Source organism: Ochotona curzoniae, unplaced genomic scaffold (assembly GCF_017591425.1).
Source record: "Ochotona curzoniae isolate NIBS_2020 unplaced genomic scaffold, NIBS_Ocur_1.0 contig_2364, whole genome shotgun sequence".
In the NCBI taxonomy this organism is placed as follows: Eukaryota; Metazoa; Chordata; class Mammalia; order Lagomorpha; family Ochotonidae; genus Ochotona; species Ochotona curzoniae.
The window spans coordinates 239,657-259,794 of NW_024465434.1; the positions used below are offsets into that span (position 1 = coordinate 239,657).

Consider the following 20,138-nt stretch of genomic DNA (forward strand, 5'->3'; position numbering starts at 1 on the left):
TCTCACGAAGCAACCATTTAACGTAGCAGGTAAGAGGGGTTAAGATTCCCAGCTCCGGCTCCTGATTCGTTTCCTGCTAACACAGATCCATGGAGGTAACAGTGATGGTTCAAGTAGTTGGGCATCTGCCACTCACAGGGGGCACCTGGATAACACTTGGGGAATGGGAGAAGTCAGCTATCCAGCGCCAGCCACTGTGGGCATTTAGGGAGTGAACTAAAGGGTGGGTTCTTTTTTCTCAATAAAAATAAACAAGTATCTGTAGAAGTCTGAACCAAATGAGGCTATAGCAACAGGATGGAAGGCAACTAAAGACAAAAAAACCCCACTAAACCCTCCACGTAAAAGATTTGTGAAATGAAAAAGAAAAAGCAATATAAAAAACACAGGGAAATCAGATAAATATGAAAGACAACTTCTGATAAGTTATAGAATTATTACTAGAATGCGATGCATTCTAATTCCTTCCATTTCTCTCACTCAATAAAAAGATCTAAATTGCAGTAAGCAGCATCACGAATGTGGATGAGATCTTTCAAACCTATAATCCACAAGAGTCTCACTTCAGAGTCAGGGATGCTCAGAGTAATTTTAAAAGCTTGGGGGTGAAACTTTCTTGTAAAGCCATACACGTGGAAAAAAATATACGCAGGTATTCAGAGTAACTGAAATGCTTGTTGATTTTAAAGAATCTACATAATTTTCCACACAAAAAAAGATGGAAATTTTAAATGGTGATATTTCTGGCCAATATTATTTTGTTCTCCTTATCTTAATCCCATGAACTGTACACATTTAGAGTTAATTCTCTAAAGAGGTTGAACAATCCTACACAAACTCCTCAGAATTTCAGTTTTACAAAGAAAGTAGTAATTGTTGCATAAAATAAAAGGAGAAACTAAACAAAGTGTGCAACAGCTAGTAGACCAAACTTAACCCCAATCATTTACACATAATTGCATATGCTGTCAACCAGCGAATTTTTTTTTTTCTTGTTGTTTACGACACTATTTTGGTGATTTTCGTAACATGAAAACCTCCTCAAAATGCTTTTCAAATGACAGGATCAAGTACAACACTACCAAAAAAGGCAGCTGTAACATCCGTGTGGTACTTTTGCAACCAATGACATTGTAAAAGAAGTTACCATGATGTTGATCTATGACCAGTTATCTGAAATTTTGACACTTAAAAGACCGGCAAAAAGTTCCTTCTGACTCAAGGCACCTATGACATTTTTGCTCGAAAATCAATTCCTTAATATCAATTCTCCGGTCACTTTCGCGGCTAAGGAGTAAACCCCTTAGGAGCCAAATCTCTGTAAACCGGAAGGTCATCTCCCCGAGGTTACTGTCAAACCGATGAAGATCAGTAAGATGGCTAATCAAAAAAACAAAACAAAAACAAAAAACTACAGGCAGCAACTCGGATGCGTGCTGAGTTTTTGTATGACGCTTGCCAACAGCACTATCTTTTGTATACGGATGAGCTGAGTTTGAACTGAAAGTTCAGAGAGTCGCTGGCACCAAACCGGTCAAACGGTCAGCAGGGCCACGCCAGCTCTCTGCGGACCTCCCACACTGCTGCAGAGTAATTCTGCACACCTGACTCCCTCCGCTCGGTCGCTCACTAGACTGCAAGCCAGAGGAGGGCAATCCACGCGGAACCCCGTGCCAGCCCGGGAGAGGGGCCCTCACCACTCACCAGCAAGCAATCCGAGTTCACTTCCGATTTGGGATCCCGCAGCAGGTTGTCGATTTTTTCAAACCGAGTCTCGAAACTGTCCCCAGTCGACATGTTGCTGCTGTGACAATACCCTCGTACCAGCACCAGCAGCGGAAAACGATTTCACCCAACTTCCTCCGCGGTGGGTTCCCAGCCGCCGGGCAGAGGAGCCGGAACCTCAGGGTCACCAGGAGCGTCCAGTTCCCCCTCCTGCCCCTCACTGAGGGCACCTCGGCTCTCCAGACCCCGGGCCGGGGACGACGGCGACCCACAGCCGCTCGCACGCCCAAAGTCGCATCCCACCCGGCAGCCCCTCACGACAGCCCCCAGCGCCGTCGCCACCAGCCTCGCCGCTCCCGCGAGCTGCTTCAGCCTAGCGGGCCTCGGCCACCTTCGCCCGGCAGGGGCTCCCGGCCCGGGGTGGGCAGGAGAAGGGAGAGAAAGGGAAGCAGGGTGGGGACTCCCGCGGGGCAGCCCGGGAGGGAGAAGAGGAAAGGCGAGAGCGAAGGGCGGGTGGGCAGTGGTGCCAGCTGCAGCCTCCGTTTGGGCCCCGGCACGGGCCCGCTCAGCTCTGAGGCGCTCGAGGCGGTCTAGCCCCGCATCTCCGGCTCTTCAACACGGCCCGACGCACCGATCCGTCTCAGCCCAGAGTTAGTCCTCCAAAGACACCTTCACTCTCCCATTTTGCCCCGTCGCTTCAGCTGGAGTTGCTGCCTCTGTGTCCGGCGGAGCAGGGCGAGGTCGCTGCCCGATGGAGAGTAGGAACGGGTGGTAGAGCGGGCAGCAAGACGGACGATACCCGGGTCACAGCGGCTGCTGATGGGGCAGCTTCTGGGAGGGACTGCAGTCCCGGCCGGGAAAAGGGCGAGTCGCGACGGCGAATGCCTGGCGGGGGTGGGACGAGGGGGGCCGAGAGGGACTAATATGTCCGCCTTCCTGTTCAAACAAACGGAGACCGCCGACGCAGACTGCGCATGCGGGGCGCGGACGCTCGGAAAGGGAACCGGCCCGGCTCGGCGCGCGCGCGCACTGGGGCGCCTCCGCGGGGCGGGGCCTGAGCCGTCCCCGGGCGAGGCGGGCAGCGGGGCGCGGCCGGGGCCTGGCGCGCCGGCGGAGAGCGCCGAGGGCGGGGAGGAGCCGGAGGCTCGGCGGGCCGGCTCTGGGGAGTCGCTCGGGGTCCCGGAGCGGTCCTGTCGGAGCGGAGGCGGAGCTGTCGCTGCTCCCGGGCTCTGTCGGGGCAGCTGCCGGGGCTCGCCCTCCTCGAGGCTGCCGCGCGTCCAGAGAACTGACGAGAAGGGAAAGGTGCTTCTTACTCCTGTTTTGTAGCTCACATAGGTTCTGTTGGATGCAGGATGGTTTTTCGTGGGAGTTCTCAGCACTTCTGTGCAGGTCGGACTTCGGTGGTCCCTCCTCGGCAGGTCCACCTTGGTCGCAGTGCTTCTCGCCAAGCCCACGTGAGTCCCAAGCACTCAGCCCTTCCAAGCCCAGCGCGTCTGTCAGGGAGAGTTATAGTATTAACGCCTTAAGAGAATAATCAGTACAAGTCAAACGTCGTTTAATTTTATGGGATAAAAAAGAAAATAACGTCAGAGGACAAAAGAAAAAAATCAGTGTGAAGTCGTCCCTAATCGCTCAGGTCGCCCGGCTGCCCACAGTTCTCTCCTGGGTGTGGAGCGCCGCAGGTTCAACTTGCAAACATTGAGCGGAATGTGAGACTGTGACTTGACCAGATCCATTGTCAGACATGCAAATCATGGGCATTTTATTCCTACTTGAATTGTTTCATGGACTTGGTGTGAGTGGGTGAAAGACTTAGCACTCAACCTGGGGATAGAATGATGTTCTTCACTGATTTCAGAAGGAGTTTCACCAGTTTTTACTTTTGCCTAGAGGTCACTGGGAAGGCAGTGTGGATGTTGTCCCTCCGCCTGGAAAATGCTGCCCGTGGACCGTTGGTCTTTCTGTGTGAAAGCTGTTGGCACTGCGTCAGGCTCATCCAGCAACCCTATAACGTGAGTCAGAGACCAGGAATATGGTGTTTGAAAAATATTTTATTAGTGCAAGAAACATTTACATATGAGATCCTGTGCATAAATCAAGATAGGAAGTAAGTCTTCACAAAAATCATAACAAAGATGACCACTGAACTTCAGGTATTTCATTAAATGCTTTTGCAGTGACTTTTCTTGGCTTCAGTATTTTCAGTCAGTCATGTGAATTAAATTTATTTTTAAACATAGAGCTTAAAATAAATCTGGCATTTGCCCCAAAATAATTTTTTTTAAAGCCCAGCTTGTCCTTTATTTTATTCCCATTTTTAGGTAGTCTTAGGAATTTTGTTGTTTTTCTGAGAACTGAACTTTATGTTGCTTTCCACTTAGATACAAATAAAAAATGTGGATGGTGAGACAACGCATGAGTGTCAGTGGTAATGACAAGGCACCCAGCAAAGCTGGAAACATGCATTGAGACTTTACTCACCTAAAAGCTGCTTGGCTTTACTAAAGCATAGAAGAATTTTATATTCATCTTGTTGATTAAAATGTTTCCCCGTGTAATAGGAAGGAATTAGCCAATAGTTAGATTCCCTTCCAAATTTACAATGCGGTTATCTCCTTGAAAAATGATATCTTCAAAGGCACTGTGGCTATTTGAGATCACTCTTGAATTATATGAAGAGCCTAAGTACAACTGTGAAATACCAATACTTGTTTAAGTAAAATAACATGATATTATTTAATATGCACCGGGCAGTACCCTATATACATTATAACTATTATTTCATTCAAACTTCAAAAGAGATTTGCTGTGGCTGTATATGCATCACAAATGGAAAACTGAGGTGTGAAGGGGCTAGGTAGACTTGCCCGGTCATAACAGATCCAGATTGGAAGAGAGAGTCTGACTGCAGAAGCTGCTTTGTAAGTCCTAACTGTGCTAGCATGACATGTTAACAGCTCTATTGTTTGCACTGGCACAGACTGAAATGAATCCATGTTGTGTGAAAGAATTTAAAATTTGCATTGTGATCAGTGTGATTGCAGTCCCTAGGGAAAGATGTGAAGTGATGTGAGAAAATTCAGAGTAAAAAGGGCCTTGACAAAGTTCAGTTAGTACTGCACTGACAGGGGATTCCTAGCCGCTGGTCAAGAAGCAGTGGCAGCCATTGGTGGAGTTTTCATGAGTTGCAGCAAAATGAAAATAAAGCCCTGTAGTGCTTGTTTTGGCACATGTGTACCACTAAAACTGAGAAGACACAGAGGTGACCATGGCCTCTGCAAAGGATGACACGCAAATTTGTGAAATGTGCCATATTTTGTGTAATTTGAAAGATCGACTGACCAAAAATATAGTTTTTATAAAATAAGCAGATCTATTTAAAAAGTGTGCTTTAATCTGAAATGATACTTTTTCTAAAAATTAATACTTTCGGGAGCAAAAATAATACTTTTTATCATATTCTTTGTTGATAAAAAATTACAAAATTGGCTACTAAGCAAATATAAACTAGTTCTAAACTTTTCTATATTTTGGATCTCAAACACCTGGAAACATTTTGAGACTCATGCTAGACCCTCATGGAGAGATTGCAGTGCCAAAATAATTTGAATTTGGACAAGGAACCTTAATAATCAGAAATATTTGAATGTAGACTTCTATATGTATAGGGACTGACAAGCCAGTGTATATTAACGTTTGGTTCTTTGGTAAGAAATAGATTCAGTTTAATGTTTATGAAGTTTGTTTCTCTAATATCAATGAGTCTTAGTCTCCAAAGACGGTCCCCAGTGAATTGTGTTGTCGTATTCCCTTCCTTGGCGAGTTCCTCCCACACTACATCTGGGCTGTGGCCCTGTGACCTGCTGTAACCAATAGAATGCAGCTAATGTGGCACTGTGCCGGTTTCTGGCCTGTTCTGTGAAAGTACTTGGCAACCAGCAGATCTTTACTCTGGGAAGCCCAACTCAACAGCGTGAGGAAACCCAAACCAACCAGGTGAGGAGATCAAGTGAACAACTGCTAACTTTCCTGACCTTGAGCATAGAGACCCTAGAAGTATGGCCTATTCCAGCAGCTCATCACTGATGATGGAGCATAAACTTGGTGCTACAGTCAAAATAGATAAATAAATAAATAAATAAATAAATAAATAAATAAATAAATAAATAAAATGAAAGAGACCAGTAGATTCCTCCAGAGGCTGCCCACACAACAGAAGAAAGTGGCTGCTGCTTTGAGTCACTAAGTTTCCAGTAGTTTCTTAGCAATAGGTAACAAAACAGTGGCATTTCAGAAAATAATTATTCTTAGGTAAATACACAGTAGGATATATACACCTTTGATACTTTTTATATGACCTACAGTAAAAGGAAGCTCTCCACAATGGAGCATTGTAAAGCAATGATGTATTAGCTCATATTAATGTCTTTTCTTAAAACAGAAGCTCTGTACAATAGAACTATAAAAGCTTTTCAGAAAAGTTAAGGAATACTCTTAAGTTTTTTAAATTGTAAGGTTATATAGAAATATATTTTGTCTATATTTTTATATTTCCTCAACTTGGTGTTTATCATGTCTAGTCTGTCTCAAAAACACAGGTACATACCACAAATTGCACATCAATTGTGATTTGGTGCCATGTTATTTCAATAATTTTAATAAATTGCATGTTATTTCAAAAATGCATACCACAAGTGTGTCCGGAATGCGATATAGCTAAGTTCCTTTAGAAACTCTAGCTAACATTGCCCAGAAAATATGATACTTACTATGTTTAATAAAACTTTCCAGTGGGCATTAGAATTGTTCTAATGTAAAACAACTTCACTTGATTCTGAACAACTTTAGTAAACAGAAGGCTGTGAAATTTAGTGTTCATCCTTTCAGGAAATTGGATTTAAATGATTAATATTTACCCACAAGGAGGTTACATGCACATATTTTTCCAGATCTGAGACGTGAATCAGGAAAACTGCGCCCCTTTATCTCCATGTACTCTTTCTAAAATCAGCCAAGATTTTCTCTCCACAGGTTGGTCAGCCTTGGGAGTAAGTGTATTTTGACTTTTTGAGGACCCTGTGGACTAGGTGCTGCCTGGGTAAAGTTGGGGCTCTGGGCATCTGTCGAGGTGCCCGCAAAGGAAAGTGTGGAGCAAGCTTGGAGCTTCAAGTCCTTAAGGCTGTGACTCACCCTGGAATGCTGTCCTCTGACATCTGGTTCTTGTTTCTTAGGAGCTGCTATTCCATTCAACTGCAAAAATACTTGTATTGACCCCAGAAACAGAATGAAGAAGAAGAGGGACACAGATTTCTGTAAAGCAATGACTTCCCTACTTGATGCCTTTGCCATCTTGAAGATTCTGCTGTTACCACACCCTCAATGCAAGTATGCAAATGGTTGATAGTAAAACTTATTCCAAGAGTGGATGCCGTTGTGTTTGTGGAACCCTGAGATGTTGAGTGTGTTATCATAATAAGAGAGATAATCCCATATCAGGGATATAATAACAAATGCATTTGATTGTTACAAACCCTTTCTCATCTTTGCATCACCTAGCTATCCAAATTTCTCCCTCCTACTCAGCAACAGTCCACTGGAGTTCCAAGCCCAAGTATGTTTTCTGATTTACACATTCCTTTTTAAGGCCCTGAAGTGGGTAAATTACCTTTTTTTGGTCAGTGACAGGCTCTCCACTCAATACGTCCTTCCCATTCATACTCATCACAGCTCCTGTCGCTCACCTCAGTCACAGCTAAAGGATGTCTGTACCAAATATCTGAACACACAATTTTTTTCTGGTATTTAAAAATGGTATTTCATCATTATCTTTTTCTTTCCATCAAACAAAGACATACTGAAATCAAACCTGCTGCCTAAAATTCTCTATTACTAGAGGAGAGACAGTAGGTAATACTGACTGATTAATAAATGGTATATGTACATGCATATATATATATACTCTATGTATTTTTTCAGTAACAATGCTGTATGTACTTGTTCTTTTTTTCTTGTTTATTTTCACATTCTTTTTATTGCTGCTTCTTACATTCCCTAGCGCATAGGCTAGGACTTTAAAAGCAATAATTGTGTTTTACTTTTTTATTATAAAAACAGTTCATGCTTATTTTGAAATTTTTGGAAGACATGAAAAAGTATGCAGAGAGATTAAAAGCACTCATATTCCCAACACTCAGTTATAATCACTGCTAATATTTTTGTATTTTTTCCTTTAATCTTGTGTTTACCTTCCACAAACCTCTGTTTTTTTTTGCATACTGTATCTGTTCTATACTGTTTTTTTTAGCATTCGTTGTCTGCCTACTGTAACTTCTAGTACTTGCATTTTGTTCCACTCCAAAAAGACACTGTAGTTTATTTAATCCTTACTCTGTTCATCTATAAATAGTGCTAACATAAACTTGTACACATAAATTTTCCCCAGTTTAGAATTACAGTAACCCCATCTTATCCACAGATAGATACTTTGCAAGAACTCCAAGGGGTGTCTGAAACTGTGGAGAATATCAAGTGCCAGACAATGATATATACCTGTTCTTGATCTGTGTTTTGGAGGTGTTTGTTTCAAGGGAAACCTTGCTGAAGTCTTCCCATAGGCCTCAATGCTTTTTGATGTAATCTATTACCTGAGTATTGAAACTAATTTTTTATGCCTTCCATCCACGAATTTAATGTCTTTCTCATCTCAGCTGAACACTGCAGTTCAACTGTAACTTTTGCAGTTTGAGATGCAACAAACTAGCACATTTATGATTAGAGTTGTCCTTACCATAGATCTTAACAACTTCAGCATACCTTGTTGTTATTTTTGAGTCAAGAACTATCACCTTTTCACTTAAAGAAAGCACATTAGGGTTTCTGTCTGGCATTTATGAATTTCCAGCATCACTACTCTTATGCCCTGGACCCATTGTTACATTAAGTAATGGTGCCTTGATTACAAACACTACAATACTGAGACTGTCAATATCAAAACTTGATAACCAAGATGACTGCCAAGTATCTAACGGTTGAGTAGCATGCACAGATGATTCATATTGCAGCTGCATAGAGCAGCATACTATGAGATGTTATTATTGTATCCTGAGTGGTACAGAATTTGAAACGTAGGAATTAGAGCAGGCATTTGGCGTAGAATTTAAGATGACCATGTTCTATGTTGGAGTGCCTGGGTTCAGTACCCAGCTCTGGCTGCTGAATCCAGCTCCCTGCCAAAGCAGGCCCTGAGATGCAGCAGTGATGGCTCAAGTAATTGTATCTTTCCACCCCGTGGAAATCCTGGAATGAGTGAACTAGCCCCCTCTTTGTCTGGGCCCAACATGATCATTATTGGAATGTGGGGGGTAAACCAGCAGATAGAAATATGTTCTCTGTCTCTGTCTTTCCCTTTCTTCTCAAAGAAATTTAAAGTAAAGTAAAATTGATATTCTTGATCATGTCTTGATCATGACTATTCACTGATGTAGCAAATCCATCAAATATTATCTACTACACTGTATGCTTTTATTTGCATAACATTTTCCCTCATTGGTGTCATTTATTTAGATTTTAAATTTAGTGTGAAAGCTTTTTATCATTATGGATGATAGAAAAATGAACTCACTTTTCATGAGCAGAAGATGATCATAAAATTAAGTAAAAGAGTATATAAAGCAAAGAATTAAAATTCTTTTACACTGGCATCTCATATGGGTAGGGGTTCATTTCCTGGCTGTTTTATTCCTATCCAACCCACACTGATGTGCCAGCACAAATAGAAGCAGATTACCCAAGTGTTTGGTCTCCTAATACCTACATGGGAAACCCAGAAGTAGCTCTTGGCTCTTGGCTTTAACCGGACCCAGGCTGGGCCTTGGTAGCCATCTCGGGAATGAACCAATGGATAGAACTCTGTGTGTGTATGCAGATAAAATGTGAAAAAATAAAAACTTTAGAGCCCCAGCTCATTCCTCCTTCTCTCCCTTTAATTCTGTCTTCTGTATTGTTATAAAGCTTTTCAAGTTTGGTTTCTGAAACAGTAATTTGATTTTCTACATTGTAATGTCTGCTTGTAAATGACCTCCAAAATGGATTTAATTGGATTGATTGATTTAAAATTTTGATTTACTTGGAGAAATTTTTGTTTTTCTTTACATCACAAGATAAAAACCCTTTTGTTTTAATTCCCTGTCAATATTTCATAGGCACAGATGTTTTAAAAAATGTAACAAATTTAGTAGTATGTACAAATTTTAAGCATACAATTTAATGGGTTTTACATAGGTATACATATGTATGAATACTACCCAAAAGGTAAATCTGCCATATGACCCAGCTGTCCTGCTGCTAGGAATATACCGAATAGAAATGAAATCTGAACATGAGAAGAGGATCTGTAATCCTATATTTGCAGCAGCACAATCTACAATATCCTTCTCTATATCTTTTTATGTGTATTTTGTGATAAAATACACTCAATATAAAATTCAGTATCATAGGGCCTGGCATGGCAGCCTAATGGCTAAAGTCCTCACTTGCATGTGCCAGGATCCCATATGGACGCTGGTTCTAATCCAAGTAGCCTTGCTTCCCATCGAGCTCTGTGCTTGTGGCCTGGGACAGTAATCATGGAAGGTCCAAAGCCTTAGGACCTGGCACCCACATTGGAGACCTGGAAGAAGCTCCTGGCTCCTGGCTTCAGATTGGCTCAGTTCCAGTCATGGCAGTCACTTGGAGAATGAATCAATGTATGGAAGATCTTCCTCTCTGTTTATCTGACTTTCTAATAATAATAAATCTTAAAAAAGTGTTAAAAAATTTATTATCTTAGTCAGTTTTACATAGCCCTGGTCCTCTGTCAAAACACAAGGTGTCTTCTCTTTTTTTTTCCCCCTGTTTTGGTCAATATTTTTGTTTATTGCATTTCATTTTATGACATCATTCCATAGGCTCTGAGGTTCCCCCATCCCCTCCCCATGACTTCCCCCCATGGTGGATTATTCCACCTTATTGCAGTATTACAGTTCAAATCCAGTCTTGTTTTTTTCATTGCAAGTATGTACCATGCATAGAGTCCAGCATCTTATTGTCCAGATAAATTCAACAGTTTATTGGGGAGACCATCTTTGGTCTAAAGGCAGAGCTGGCAGAATATCGTACTGACCAATTAAAAGCCATTACATAACATCAACAACTGTTTACAACATTATGGGGTTAATTGACATGGTATTGAGTGACTGATATGTTAGAAAATGCAGGTTCACTTCTACGGGAGGGCACGAAAACCAGGACAGGGGCTGGAGTGGAATGTGGTGTGGGACAGACTGGACTACTGCTATACATACTGGCAAACCATGGTAGGGGGCAGGCCTGGTGGGGGTTAGTGTGGGTTGCTCCAACTAGGCTGCAGCTCCCACTGGTTTATGTGAGGGCCGAGAATGTGCTGGGCAGAACCAGGCTGGACTGTAACACCCATTGTTTCCAGTGCAAGTTGGGGCTGAAAACAGAATCAACCCAGCGATTGCAACCACCAGCTGATCAGGGCCATGGACTATGCTGGGCCCTGTACCTGCTAGTACATACAAGAATCTGGTCTGAGAACACCTCAGATAAAGTTTCTTTGGAGATCTCCCCAAACGAAATGCTGTACTCAGAACCCTAACCAAGAAAAGAGAGAAGACAGAACATGTCAACCAACCATCTCAGCTATATGTTGGCAGCGAAATACAGGGCAAACAGAGACTCTATGATGGACTATGTCAATCAGTAGATTCTTCATAGACCTCACTGCTTGGAGTGGCAAGATTGGCAGCAATTTATAACTGGTGAACTATCAAAACCACTTGAGCAAGAACCTGGGAGCATACCCTACATCCGGGACCTGGGGAGGATGGGAAATTGGGTGGGCTTTCTCCCTTAAAACCCCCTTATAAACATGAAGGAAACAATATGGAAATAATAATCTTACCCACTTTCCTATAGCTCTTGAACCTTTTTACCCCAATTAACTATGTAAAAATTGTCAAAAATATAATAAAAAAATAATAAAAAAAGAAAATGCAGGTTCTTAACCACATCCTGTGACTACTTCATTAGCATTTCAATTTTAGTTTATATGCATCCAGCTTCTATCCACCTTAGAATGGCTATAGGATACTATTCAGTTGTCTCGTGTCTATTTTCATTTTTGTATTTAGCAGTTTATTGTATTGAAGCATAATTTTTACTGAACTTGGCAGACTTTAGGATAGTCGAAACTGGCTTATAACTTTAACAAGGCATATGTCAACAGTTGAGGCGCAGAACAGTTTTAGGAGGGGTGTGCAGAGAAATCTTCAATACACTACGTAGGAGTAACTTATTCTTGTGTCCTAACTAGTAAGGTGTGTATGCGTCCCCACTGTCCATTTCCTGTCTGGTTCTAAGCATTCCCTGTGGTTCTCCAGACCCTATCCATCGTGGTAAGTGTCCCATGTGCATTTGAAAAGATTGTATATTCTGCTGATGTTAGGTAGAATACTAAAAAAAAAAAGAAAAAAAATAAGGTCAAGTTTGTTGATAGGATTGTTCTTTTATACATTACTGATTGTTTTAAATTAAATTTTTGTTGGTTTTCTGAGAAAACAAGTGTTGGAGTCTACATGGATAAATGTGGATTTCTCTAATTTTCCTTTGATTCTGTTAGGGTTTTTTTTAAAGATTTATTTTATTTTTATTGGAAAAGTGGATATACAGAGAGGAGAGACAGAGAGGAAAATCTTCTGTCCAATGATTCACTCCCCCAAGTGAGCGCAACGGCCGATGCTATGCCGATCTGAAGCCAGGAGCCTCTTCTGGGTCTCCCACGCAGGTGCAGGATCCCAAAGCTTTGGGCTGTCTTCGCCTGCTTTCCCGGGCCACAGGCAGGGAGCTGGATGGGAAGCGGGGAGGCCGGGATTAAAACTGGTGCCCATATGGGATCCCGGGCATGCAAGGCGAGGGCCTTAACCACTGCGCCATCGTGCCAGGCCCTCTGTTAGTTTTTATTTCATATATTTTGGTGCCTTTTGTTAGGTACAATACGTTTAGGGTTATTATGTCTTCTTTTTTTATGTGTGAGGCAGAGAGAAAGGGCACTCCCAGCTCCTAATTCACTCCCCAGTTACCTGAAAGAGCCGAGACTGGGCTGTGGCCAAATCCAAGAATCGAGAACTCAGTCTGGCTCTCCTCAGGGGATGGCAGGAACACAGTTACAGAGTAATGACCGTGTGTCCCGGAGTACACAGGAGCAGGAGACTGGAGGAGGAGCTGTGGCCAGGCATCAGAGCCAGGTGCTCTGATGTGGGTGTGGGTTCTCAGTGGCATCTTCCTCAGTAGGCCAGTGCTGATACCTGTTTTCTTTTGATGAGTTACCCATTTGTAATTATGCAATGATTCACTTTATCCCTGAAAATACTTTTCCAAATCTCCTTTAATGTAAGCATTCCAGATTCACGAACTGGCAGTATTCCATTTCACATTCCCCAGTGATATATCTAAATCTAGCTTAGTTAGAAACTTCTGTAGTTTACATGTTTCTAAAAACAGCATTTTTGGGCTTAACATAACACGGTGAGAGGTGTGTAGTGACTGACACATATAATCTCCAAATACAAGGCAATCTCATAAAAAGAAAATTTAGGCAAAAGAGAAAATTTAGAACACATTCTAGCTTGCTTAGTACAGTAAATGAAGTTTGAAATCCTATATGGAACTTTTTGTTCTGGATTTCGTTATGTTTTGAGAACTCTACGCTGTTTTCTTGTCTTACAAGAAACTACTGTTCTTCTGAGAAGTAATGTTCTTCCGGTAAACATCAGTGGGACCAAGCACCAGACTGGCCCTAGTGGCATAGCACACACATTCCTAGTTCCCAGATGCCAGGATTGACTTGCTGTTTATTCCTGGAGCTCTGAGGAGTGGAGAGTTTGGTTAGGTTGTTTTGATCCTGGCCAGGCTGCATGAGATAGCATATCTTGTTGTGTCATTGGTGGAGAAAAATGGTCTCCTCTTGCTCACTATTCATGAGTGTTATTTTCGTGGCATGGGCTTTCCCCAAAAACGTGGTACAAACTAGGAAACAGCTCTTACTGCTAAAGTATAGGAACGCTGTCTTTGGTGGTAGTTGGCAGAAATATTAAATGATGAAAACAGGGAATCTGCTTCCTGAGCTCAGCGTTCTCTTCTGAAATATGAAGATGATGATTGCCTCAGATGGCTGGAGCTGGGCCATTCTGAAGGCAGGAACTAAGAGCTTATTTATGGGCCCAACAAGATAGCCTGACAGCTAACATCCTTGCCTTGAGCGCGCCTGGATCTCACATGGGCATCGGTTCTAATCCTGGCGGCCCTGCTTCCCATCTTGCTCCCTGCTTGTGGCTTGTGAAAGCAGTCAAGAAAGGCCAAAGTCTTGGGACCCTGCATGCTTGTGGGAGACTTAGAAGAGGCTCCTGGCTCCTGGCTTTGGATCGGCTCTGTTCCAGCCATTGTAGCTGCTTGGGGAGTGAACCATCAGACAGAAGATCTTCCTGTTTCCTCCTCTCTGTATATCTACTTTTCCAATAAAAATGAATAAATACTAAAAAAAAGTGCTTCTTCCCAGTCTGCAAGACTTGGGCCTACCTCTTCTGCTTTCCCCGGAGTATTAGCAGAGAGCTGGATTGGAAGTGAGGCAGCTGGGAATCAAATTGGTTCCCATACGGGATGCCAACATTGCATTAGGCAGCTTAACTTATTACACCTCAAGACTGGCTCCAGTTAATTCATTAAATAATTAATTAATCCAAAATATCTCTTCACCTATGTTGTGCTGGGAAGTTCCTTCAAACAAACCAACAAAAACACAAGAAGAAAGTAATGTGTGAATCCTATTAAGTTTCTTTGTCTTGAACTCAGAATATTTTTTTCCTTTCATTTTTTTTTTAAAAAAACAGATTTTATTTATTTTTATTGGAAAGGGTATTTACAGAGGGAAGGAGAGACAGAGAGATCTCCCATCCACTGGTTTACTGCACGGATGGTCACAATGGCCAAAGCTGAGTCAATCAGAAGCCAGGAACTTCCTTGGTGTCTCCCACGTGGGTACAGGGCCTCAAGGACCTGGGCAATCCGCCTCTGCTCTCCCAGGCCATAAATACAGAATGGGATTGGAAGCAGAGGAGCTGGCACACGAGTTAGTGCCCATATGGGCTGCTGCTGCTGGCAGAGAGAGAAAATTAGCTCTTTGAGCCCTCATGTTGGTCCTAGAAAGTTTTCCTTTATGCTGTCCTACAGGATACTTGCTATTCCAAACTGCATTCAAATGGTTTTGAGGTTTCCCATGAGTTTCACTTGACATTTGGAACATTTTTCCAGATCAGAAATCTTTTGAAATCAATTACACAGAATGTAGGTGTTACAGTTAAATTATATGGGCAGAAAGGATCTGGTGTTTGGCAAAGATACCACTTGGTTGGTATGCTCATGTCTGGCTGCATTTCTGATTTCAGCTCTCTGCTAATGTACACCCTGGGGGCACTAGCTGGTGGGCTTATGTGTCTGGGTGCCTTTCACCTACATGGAAGATGCAGACTGAGTTCCAGGCTCCTGGTTTCATCCTTGTTGCACTCTGAGTGCTGTGGGGAGTGAAGCAGCAGATGGCGTGTTTCTCTCCATTGGTCGGCCACTCTGACTTGCGAGTAAAATGAAAAGAAATGAGTTTTTTTAGTTTAGCTGAGTGGAAAGAAAAGTACAATCCTCACTTAGCTACTAGAATGCTTCCAGTTTTCTCCCCCATAATTGTCCTGTGAAGTTTTGGAAAATACTGTACTTGTTAAACCACAGAAGACAGGGAGGAACAGAGTCATAGGTCAAGGTATTAGCAACTACCACTGCATTTTTACCCTTTCTTTAGGAGAGTCAAAAAATATGGAAAATGGTCTACTTCTAGCTTATCTAGATGACAAGAAGACATGAGTAAATTTAGCTCCCGTGTTGCTGTCCTTTGGCTCCCACACCACTGGCTGCCTGGCAGAATGAGTCACTTGCTGCTCTGTGTCCAGGCTTAGATACATGTATGGCCACAGCCCTGCTCTCACTAAAAGGTTGTCACTCAAGTTCCTTTACCTGTGTTGACAGAGCTACACAGGGCAGGCTGGGCATATCAGTGTGCATGTTGCTGGGACACCAGGCTGTTTCCATGGCAGCAGGCCACTGCTGTTTGTTACTCTCTTGACAAGTGCATACACCTGTTCCTTAAGAAATATGCTTGTTTTCCATCACTATGAAGCAAATACTGATTAGGAAATGACACAGCTGCATGGTGGCAAATTCTCTGTAGATTTCAGGAGGAATAACATCAAATACAACTGCATGTCTGTCATAGCAAATCTTCCTATGTAATGAAATATTTATATGTTTGACTTTCTATTGTGCTGTTTCTAGCCCATCATATGCCACAAAGGATTGGAATCAACAAAAGATTTCTGAAACCACCCTCCCATCTGCTGCACATGGTACTCATGAGGTGAGTATTTGTTTGTTTATTTATTTATTTGAAAGGCAAAGGAACAAAGAAATAAATAAGGAGAGCCTGAGTGAGAGAAATCTTCAGGCTACAAGTTTACTCCCCAAATGACTATAAAGGCTGGGGCTGTCTCAGGCCAAAGCCAGGAGACTGGAGCACCATGCATGTTTCTGGATTGGAGGCAGAATGGCTGAGACTTGAATTGGCATTCCAATATATAGGATACTAATGTGGCAAGTGATGGCTTAATGCCAGCCCTGAGTGAATTTGTGGGTTTTTATTGTTGTCTTTGTTGCTATTAGGGCTGGATGTTATGGCTCAGGTGCTAAATTCTCTTCTTGCAAGTGCTATGGTTCCCTATGGGCGCTCCTTTGTGTCCTGGCTGCTCCACTTCCCATAAGACTCTCTGTTTATGGCCTGGGAAGGTAGTAGAGGATGGCTCAAAGCTTTGGGAGCCTGCACCCACAGCCTTTAGACCCTACACCAATGGGAGACTCAGAAGAAGCTTCTGGCTCTTGGCTTCAGATTGACTGAGCTCCAGTTATTACAGCCATTACAGCCGTTTGGGGAGTGAACTAGCAGATGGAAGATCTTTCTAGGTTTTCACTTTGTAAATTGAATTTGGCTTTGTGGGAATGGCAGAGTTAGAAGGAGAGAGAGAGAGAGAGAGAGAGAGAGAGAGAGAGAGAGACAGAGAGAGAGCGCTTCCACCTGCTGGTTTACCTCCCAAATGGCTGCAATGGCCAGAGCTGGCCAGTCTGAAGTCAGGAGCCCGGGGCTTCTTCCAGGTCTCACACGTGGATGCAGGATCCAGGAACTTGTGCCAGTCTTCACTGCTTTCTCAGGCCACAGGCAGGGAGCTGGGTCAGAAATGGACTAACCTGGGCTTGAATGGTCATCCGTATGGCATGCTGGCACTGCAGGTGAAGGCTAAGCCTGATGCACCACCCTGCTAGCCTCCTGAGTGAGGCTTTCTGTGAGTGGTCTTTCAAAGATTACATATGATGGCTTCCTGGTAAAGAAGAAATGATAATTCCCCATCTCTTCCTCTTACTAGTATCCAGTTGTCACCACAGTCACTGCTGCGACTGAGTATAACTGCTAGCCAGGAGCAAGACTTGAGTGACAGCACAAACTGTAAGGAGGCCCTCACTTCCAGGGCCGTGAAAATGCACTGCTGCCCCCAAGCACCCAAAGGCAGTCCCAAGGGCCACAGTCTGTGTGAGCAACAGTTCCTGCTATTGCTGAAACCACTGGTTCCTAGGGTTCTTACTCTGTGAACTCAGCTTTACTTCTCTTGTTTCCCTAATGTTCTAAGATGAGCATAAATGTGTGGGAACTGGTATGAAGAACTATTGACCTGACAGATACTGCCCTATTGAGAGCCATCCTGCTTCTCTTCCTACTGATTGTCGAAGCATGGCCCCTTGTCTTCCAGCAAATGCCTGTGGTCTAGAGACACTGTTCCTTAAGGTGTCTCCGCAAATTCACCTGGGACTTTAAGATGAATGTGGTTCAGTTTAAAGAGGGAACTTCAGCAGCACATACAGTTCCCAAGTTTTGAAAATAAAAGTTGCACTCCTCATAATGTTTCCCTTCTGTGACATTATAAACTTCTTAGGCTGAGTATTAGACACCTGAGAATTTGACTCAGATGAAGACTCCATAACCAAGGAGACTGGATCACGAAGATGTGGTGGCTCAGAGGAGCCAGAGCTCTAGCTTCAGAGAGGAAAGAGACTGTTCTTTGCACATGGTCTCTGCAATGTCTGCAAGCAGAGCTCAGAGAGCCTCAGGGATGTTTTTTTTTTTAAGATTTATTTATTTATTTATTGGACAGTCAGATATACAGAGAGGAGGAAAGACAGAGAAGATCATCTTCCATCCGATGATTCACTCCCCAAGTAAGCGCCACGGCCGATGCTATGCTGATCCAAAGCCAGGAGCCTCTTCCGGGTCTCCCACATGGGTGCAGGGTCCCAAAGCTTTGGGCCATCTTCAACTGCCTTCCCGGGTTCACAGGCAGGAAGCTGGATGGGAAGCCGGGCTGCTGAGAATAGAACCAGCGCCCATATGGGGTCCAAGGCATGCAAGGCGAGGACCTTAACCACTGCGCCATCACGCTGGGCCCTAGGCATGTTCTTTTGCCTAGTCAGTTCATCTTTGAAATGTTTTGTTTTGGGTGATCTGTCAGCTTTTCTCATCCTGCTTCAGTTAGGAGGAACACTTGCCTGAGGCCTTTTGGCCGCTCACCCAACACAAAGGACAGTGTTCACCTGTTGGGAGTGTGGAGGATGGAGAAAGCCCTCTCCTTGTGACAGGGTGGCTCCATCTAAATGTGTTGCCTTGCCTCAAGATTCTCTTAAGTGTTCTTGGTTTCTTTGAAAGAGAATTCCATTCCCCCATTTGTTGTTTCCTTCTCCAAGTGCCCCAAATTGGCCAGCACAGGGCTAGGCTGAAGCTAGGAGTATGGAACTGGAGCAGAGTTGCCAGAGACCCAAGGACCTGAACCATCACTTGCTGCCTCTCAGCATGTGCATTAGCAGGAAGCTGGTTTTGAAGCAGAGCAGGCACTCAAACCCAGGCACCCTGTGTGGGATGTGGGCATCCCGAGCAGTGTGTTCACCATTGTGCTGAACACGTACCCTTCAGGATTCTGATTTGCTTCACTTTACTGCTTTCTTGATCATGGCCATTGAACCTTCACATTAGGTTTAGATCCACTTTCTCTTTTACCTGTACTGTATGGTAGTCCTCTCGTATTTGCAGGGGAAATGTTCAAAGACTCCCAGTGAGTACTACTGAAACCACAAGTAGTACTGAACCCTAGATATGAAATGTATTTTGCTTTGCATATATAGATGTGATGAAGTTTAAATTTATCAGTTAGGCATAGTAAGGCTTTAACAACAATAACAAAATAGAGCATTTTACAACAATATACTGCAGTAGAAGTTATGTGAATATAGAATCTTCCTAGCTTGCTTACTCCCAAAATATCTGACTGTAGTTTTGGTTTTTTAATTAAAGGAAGCATCTAATGCTTTTTTTTTTTTTTTGTTCATATATGATTGCTAACATCTCTACTCTTTGGCTCGAGCATTATTAAATAAAATAAACTTGAAATTAAACTCTCTGATAGTATAATAGGTGACCTGACCTGATAACTGAGAGAGTACCAAGTAGTGACTAACAGGCAGGTTGTAAACACAATATAGATTGGTTGGAAGAATGGAACAATGTAGCGTTAATGTTTCATCAGCCCAGGAGAGGCGAGTTGGCCTAGTGGCTAAAGTCCTTGCCTTGAATGCACCGGGATCCCATAAGGGCGCCAGTTCTAATCCTGGCAGCTCCACTTCCCATCCAGCTCCCTGCTTGTGGCCTGGGAAAGCAGTCGAGGATGGCCCAAACCTTTGGGACCCTGCACCCTTGTGGGATACCCGGAAGAAGTTCCTGGCTCCTGGCTTCGGATCGGCATAGCATCGGCCGTTGCGGTCACTTGGGGAGTGAATCATTGGACTGAAGATCTTCCTATCTCTCTCTCCTCCTCTCTGTATACCTGACTTTGTAATAAAAATAAGTAAATCTTGAAAAAGAAAAAGAAAATTGAACTAAATGAGGTTTCCTACAATGCAAAAAACGTTTAAAGAACTCATCCTGAGTCAGGGAATGCAGAGGCAGGCAGAGAGTCCATCAGCTGGTTTAGTTTCCCAAATTCCCATAATGACCGTGGCAGGGACAGACCACAGCCAGGAGAGAGGACCTTCACCTGGAACATTGATCCATCACTCCATCTTCCACAGTGTGCCTTGGGAAGAAGCTGGGATCACTAACCAAGACAGAGGTTGACACCAGTATCCTGCCATGCCTTGTGGACATTCCAAATAACATTTTA

The 20,138-nt window shown here is 43.3% G+C and overlaps 1 protein-coding gene and 1 non-coding gene across 2 annotated transcripts in view; one reads left to right on the forward strand and one right to left on the reverse strand.

Annotated features, from left to right (window-relative positions):
* Positions 1 to 2,733, reverse strand: part of ROCK1 (Rho associated coiled-coil containing protein kinase 1) — a 123,474-nt gene extending 120,741 nt beyond the window's left edge. Inside the window, exon 1 of the mRNA XM_040974022.1 lies at positions 1,705 to 2,733. Coding sequence (XP_040829956.1) covers positions 1,705 to 1,797 — 93 coding nt within the window. The 5' untranslated portion in view covers positions 1,798 to 2,733. The remainder of the gene's footprint in view (positions 1 to 1,704) is intronic.
* A 2,209-nt stretch (positions 2,734 to 4,942) lies between these two features.
* LOC121152144 lies at positions 4,943 to 5,044 on the forward strand. Its single transcript, XR_005883242.1, has one exon. It is a non-coding gene; the product is annotated as a U6 spliceosomal RNA (small nuclear RNA).
* The last annotated feature ends 15,094 nt before the right edge of the window (positions 5,045 to 20,138 follow it).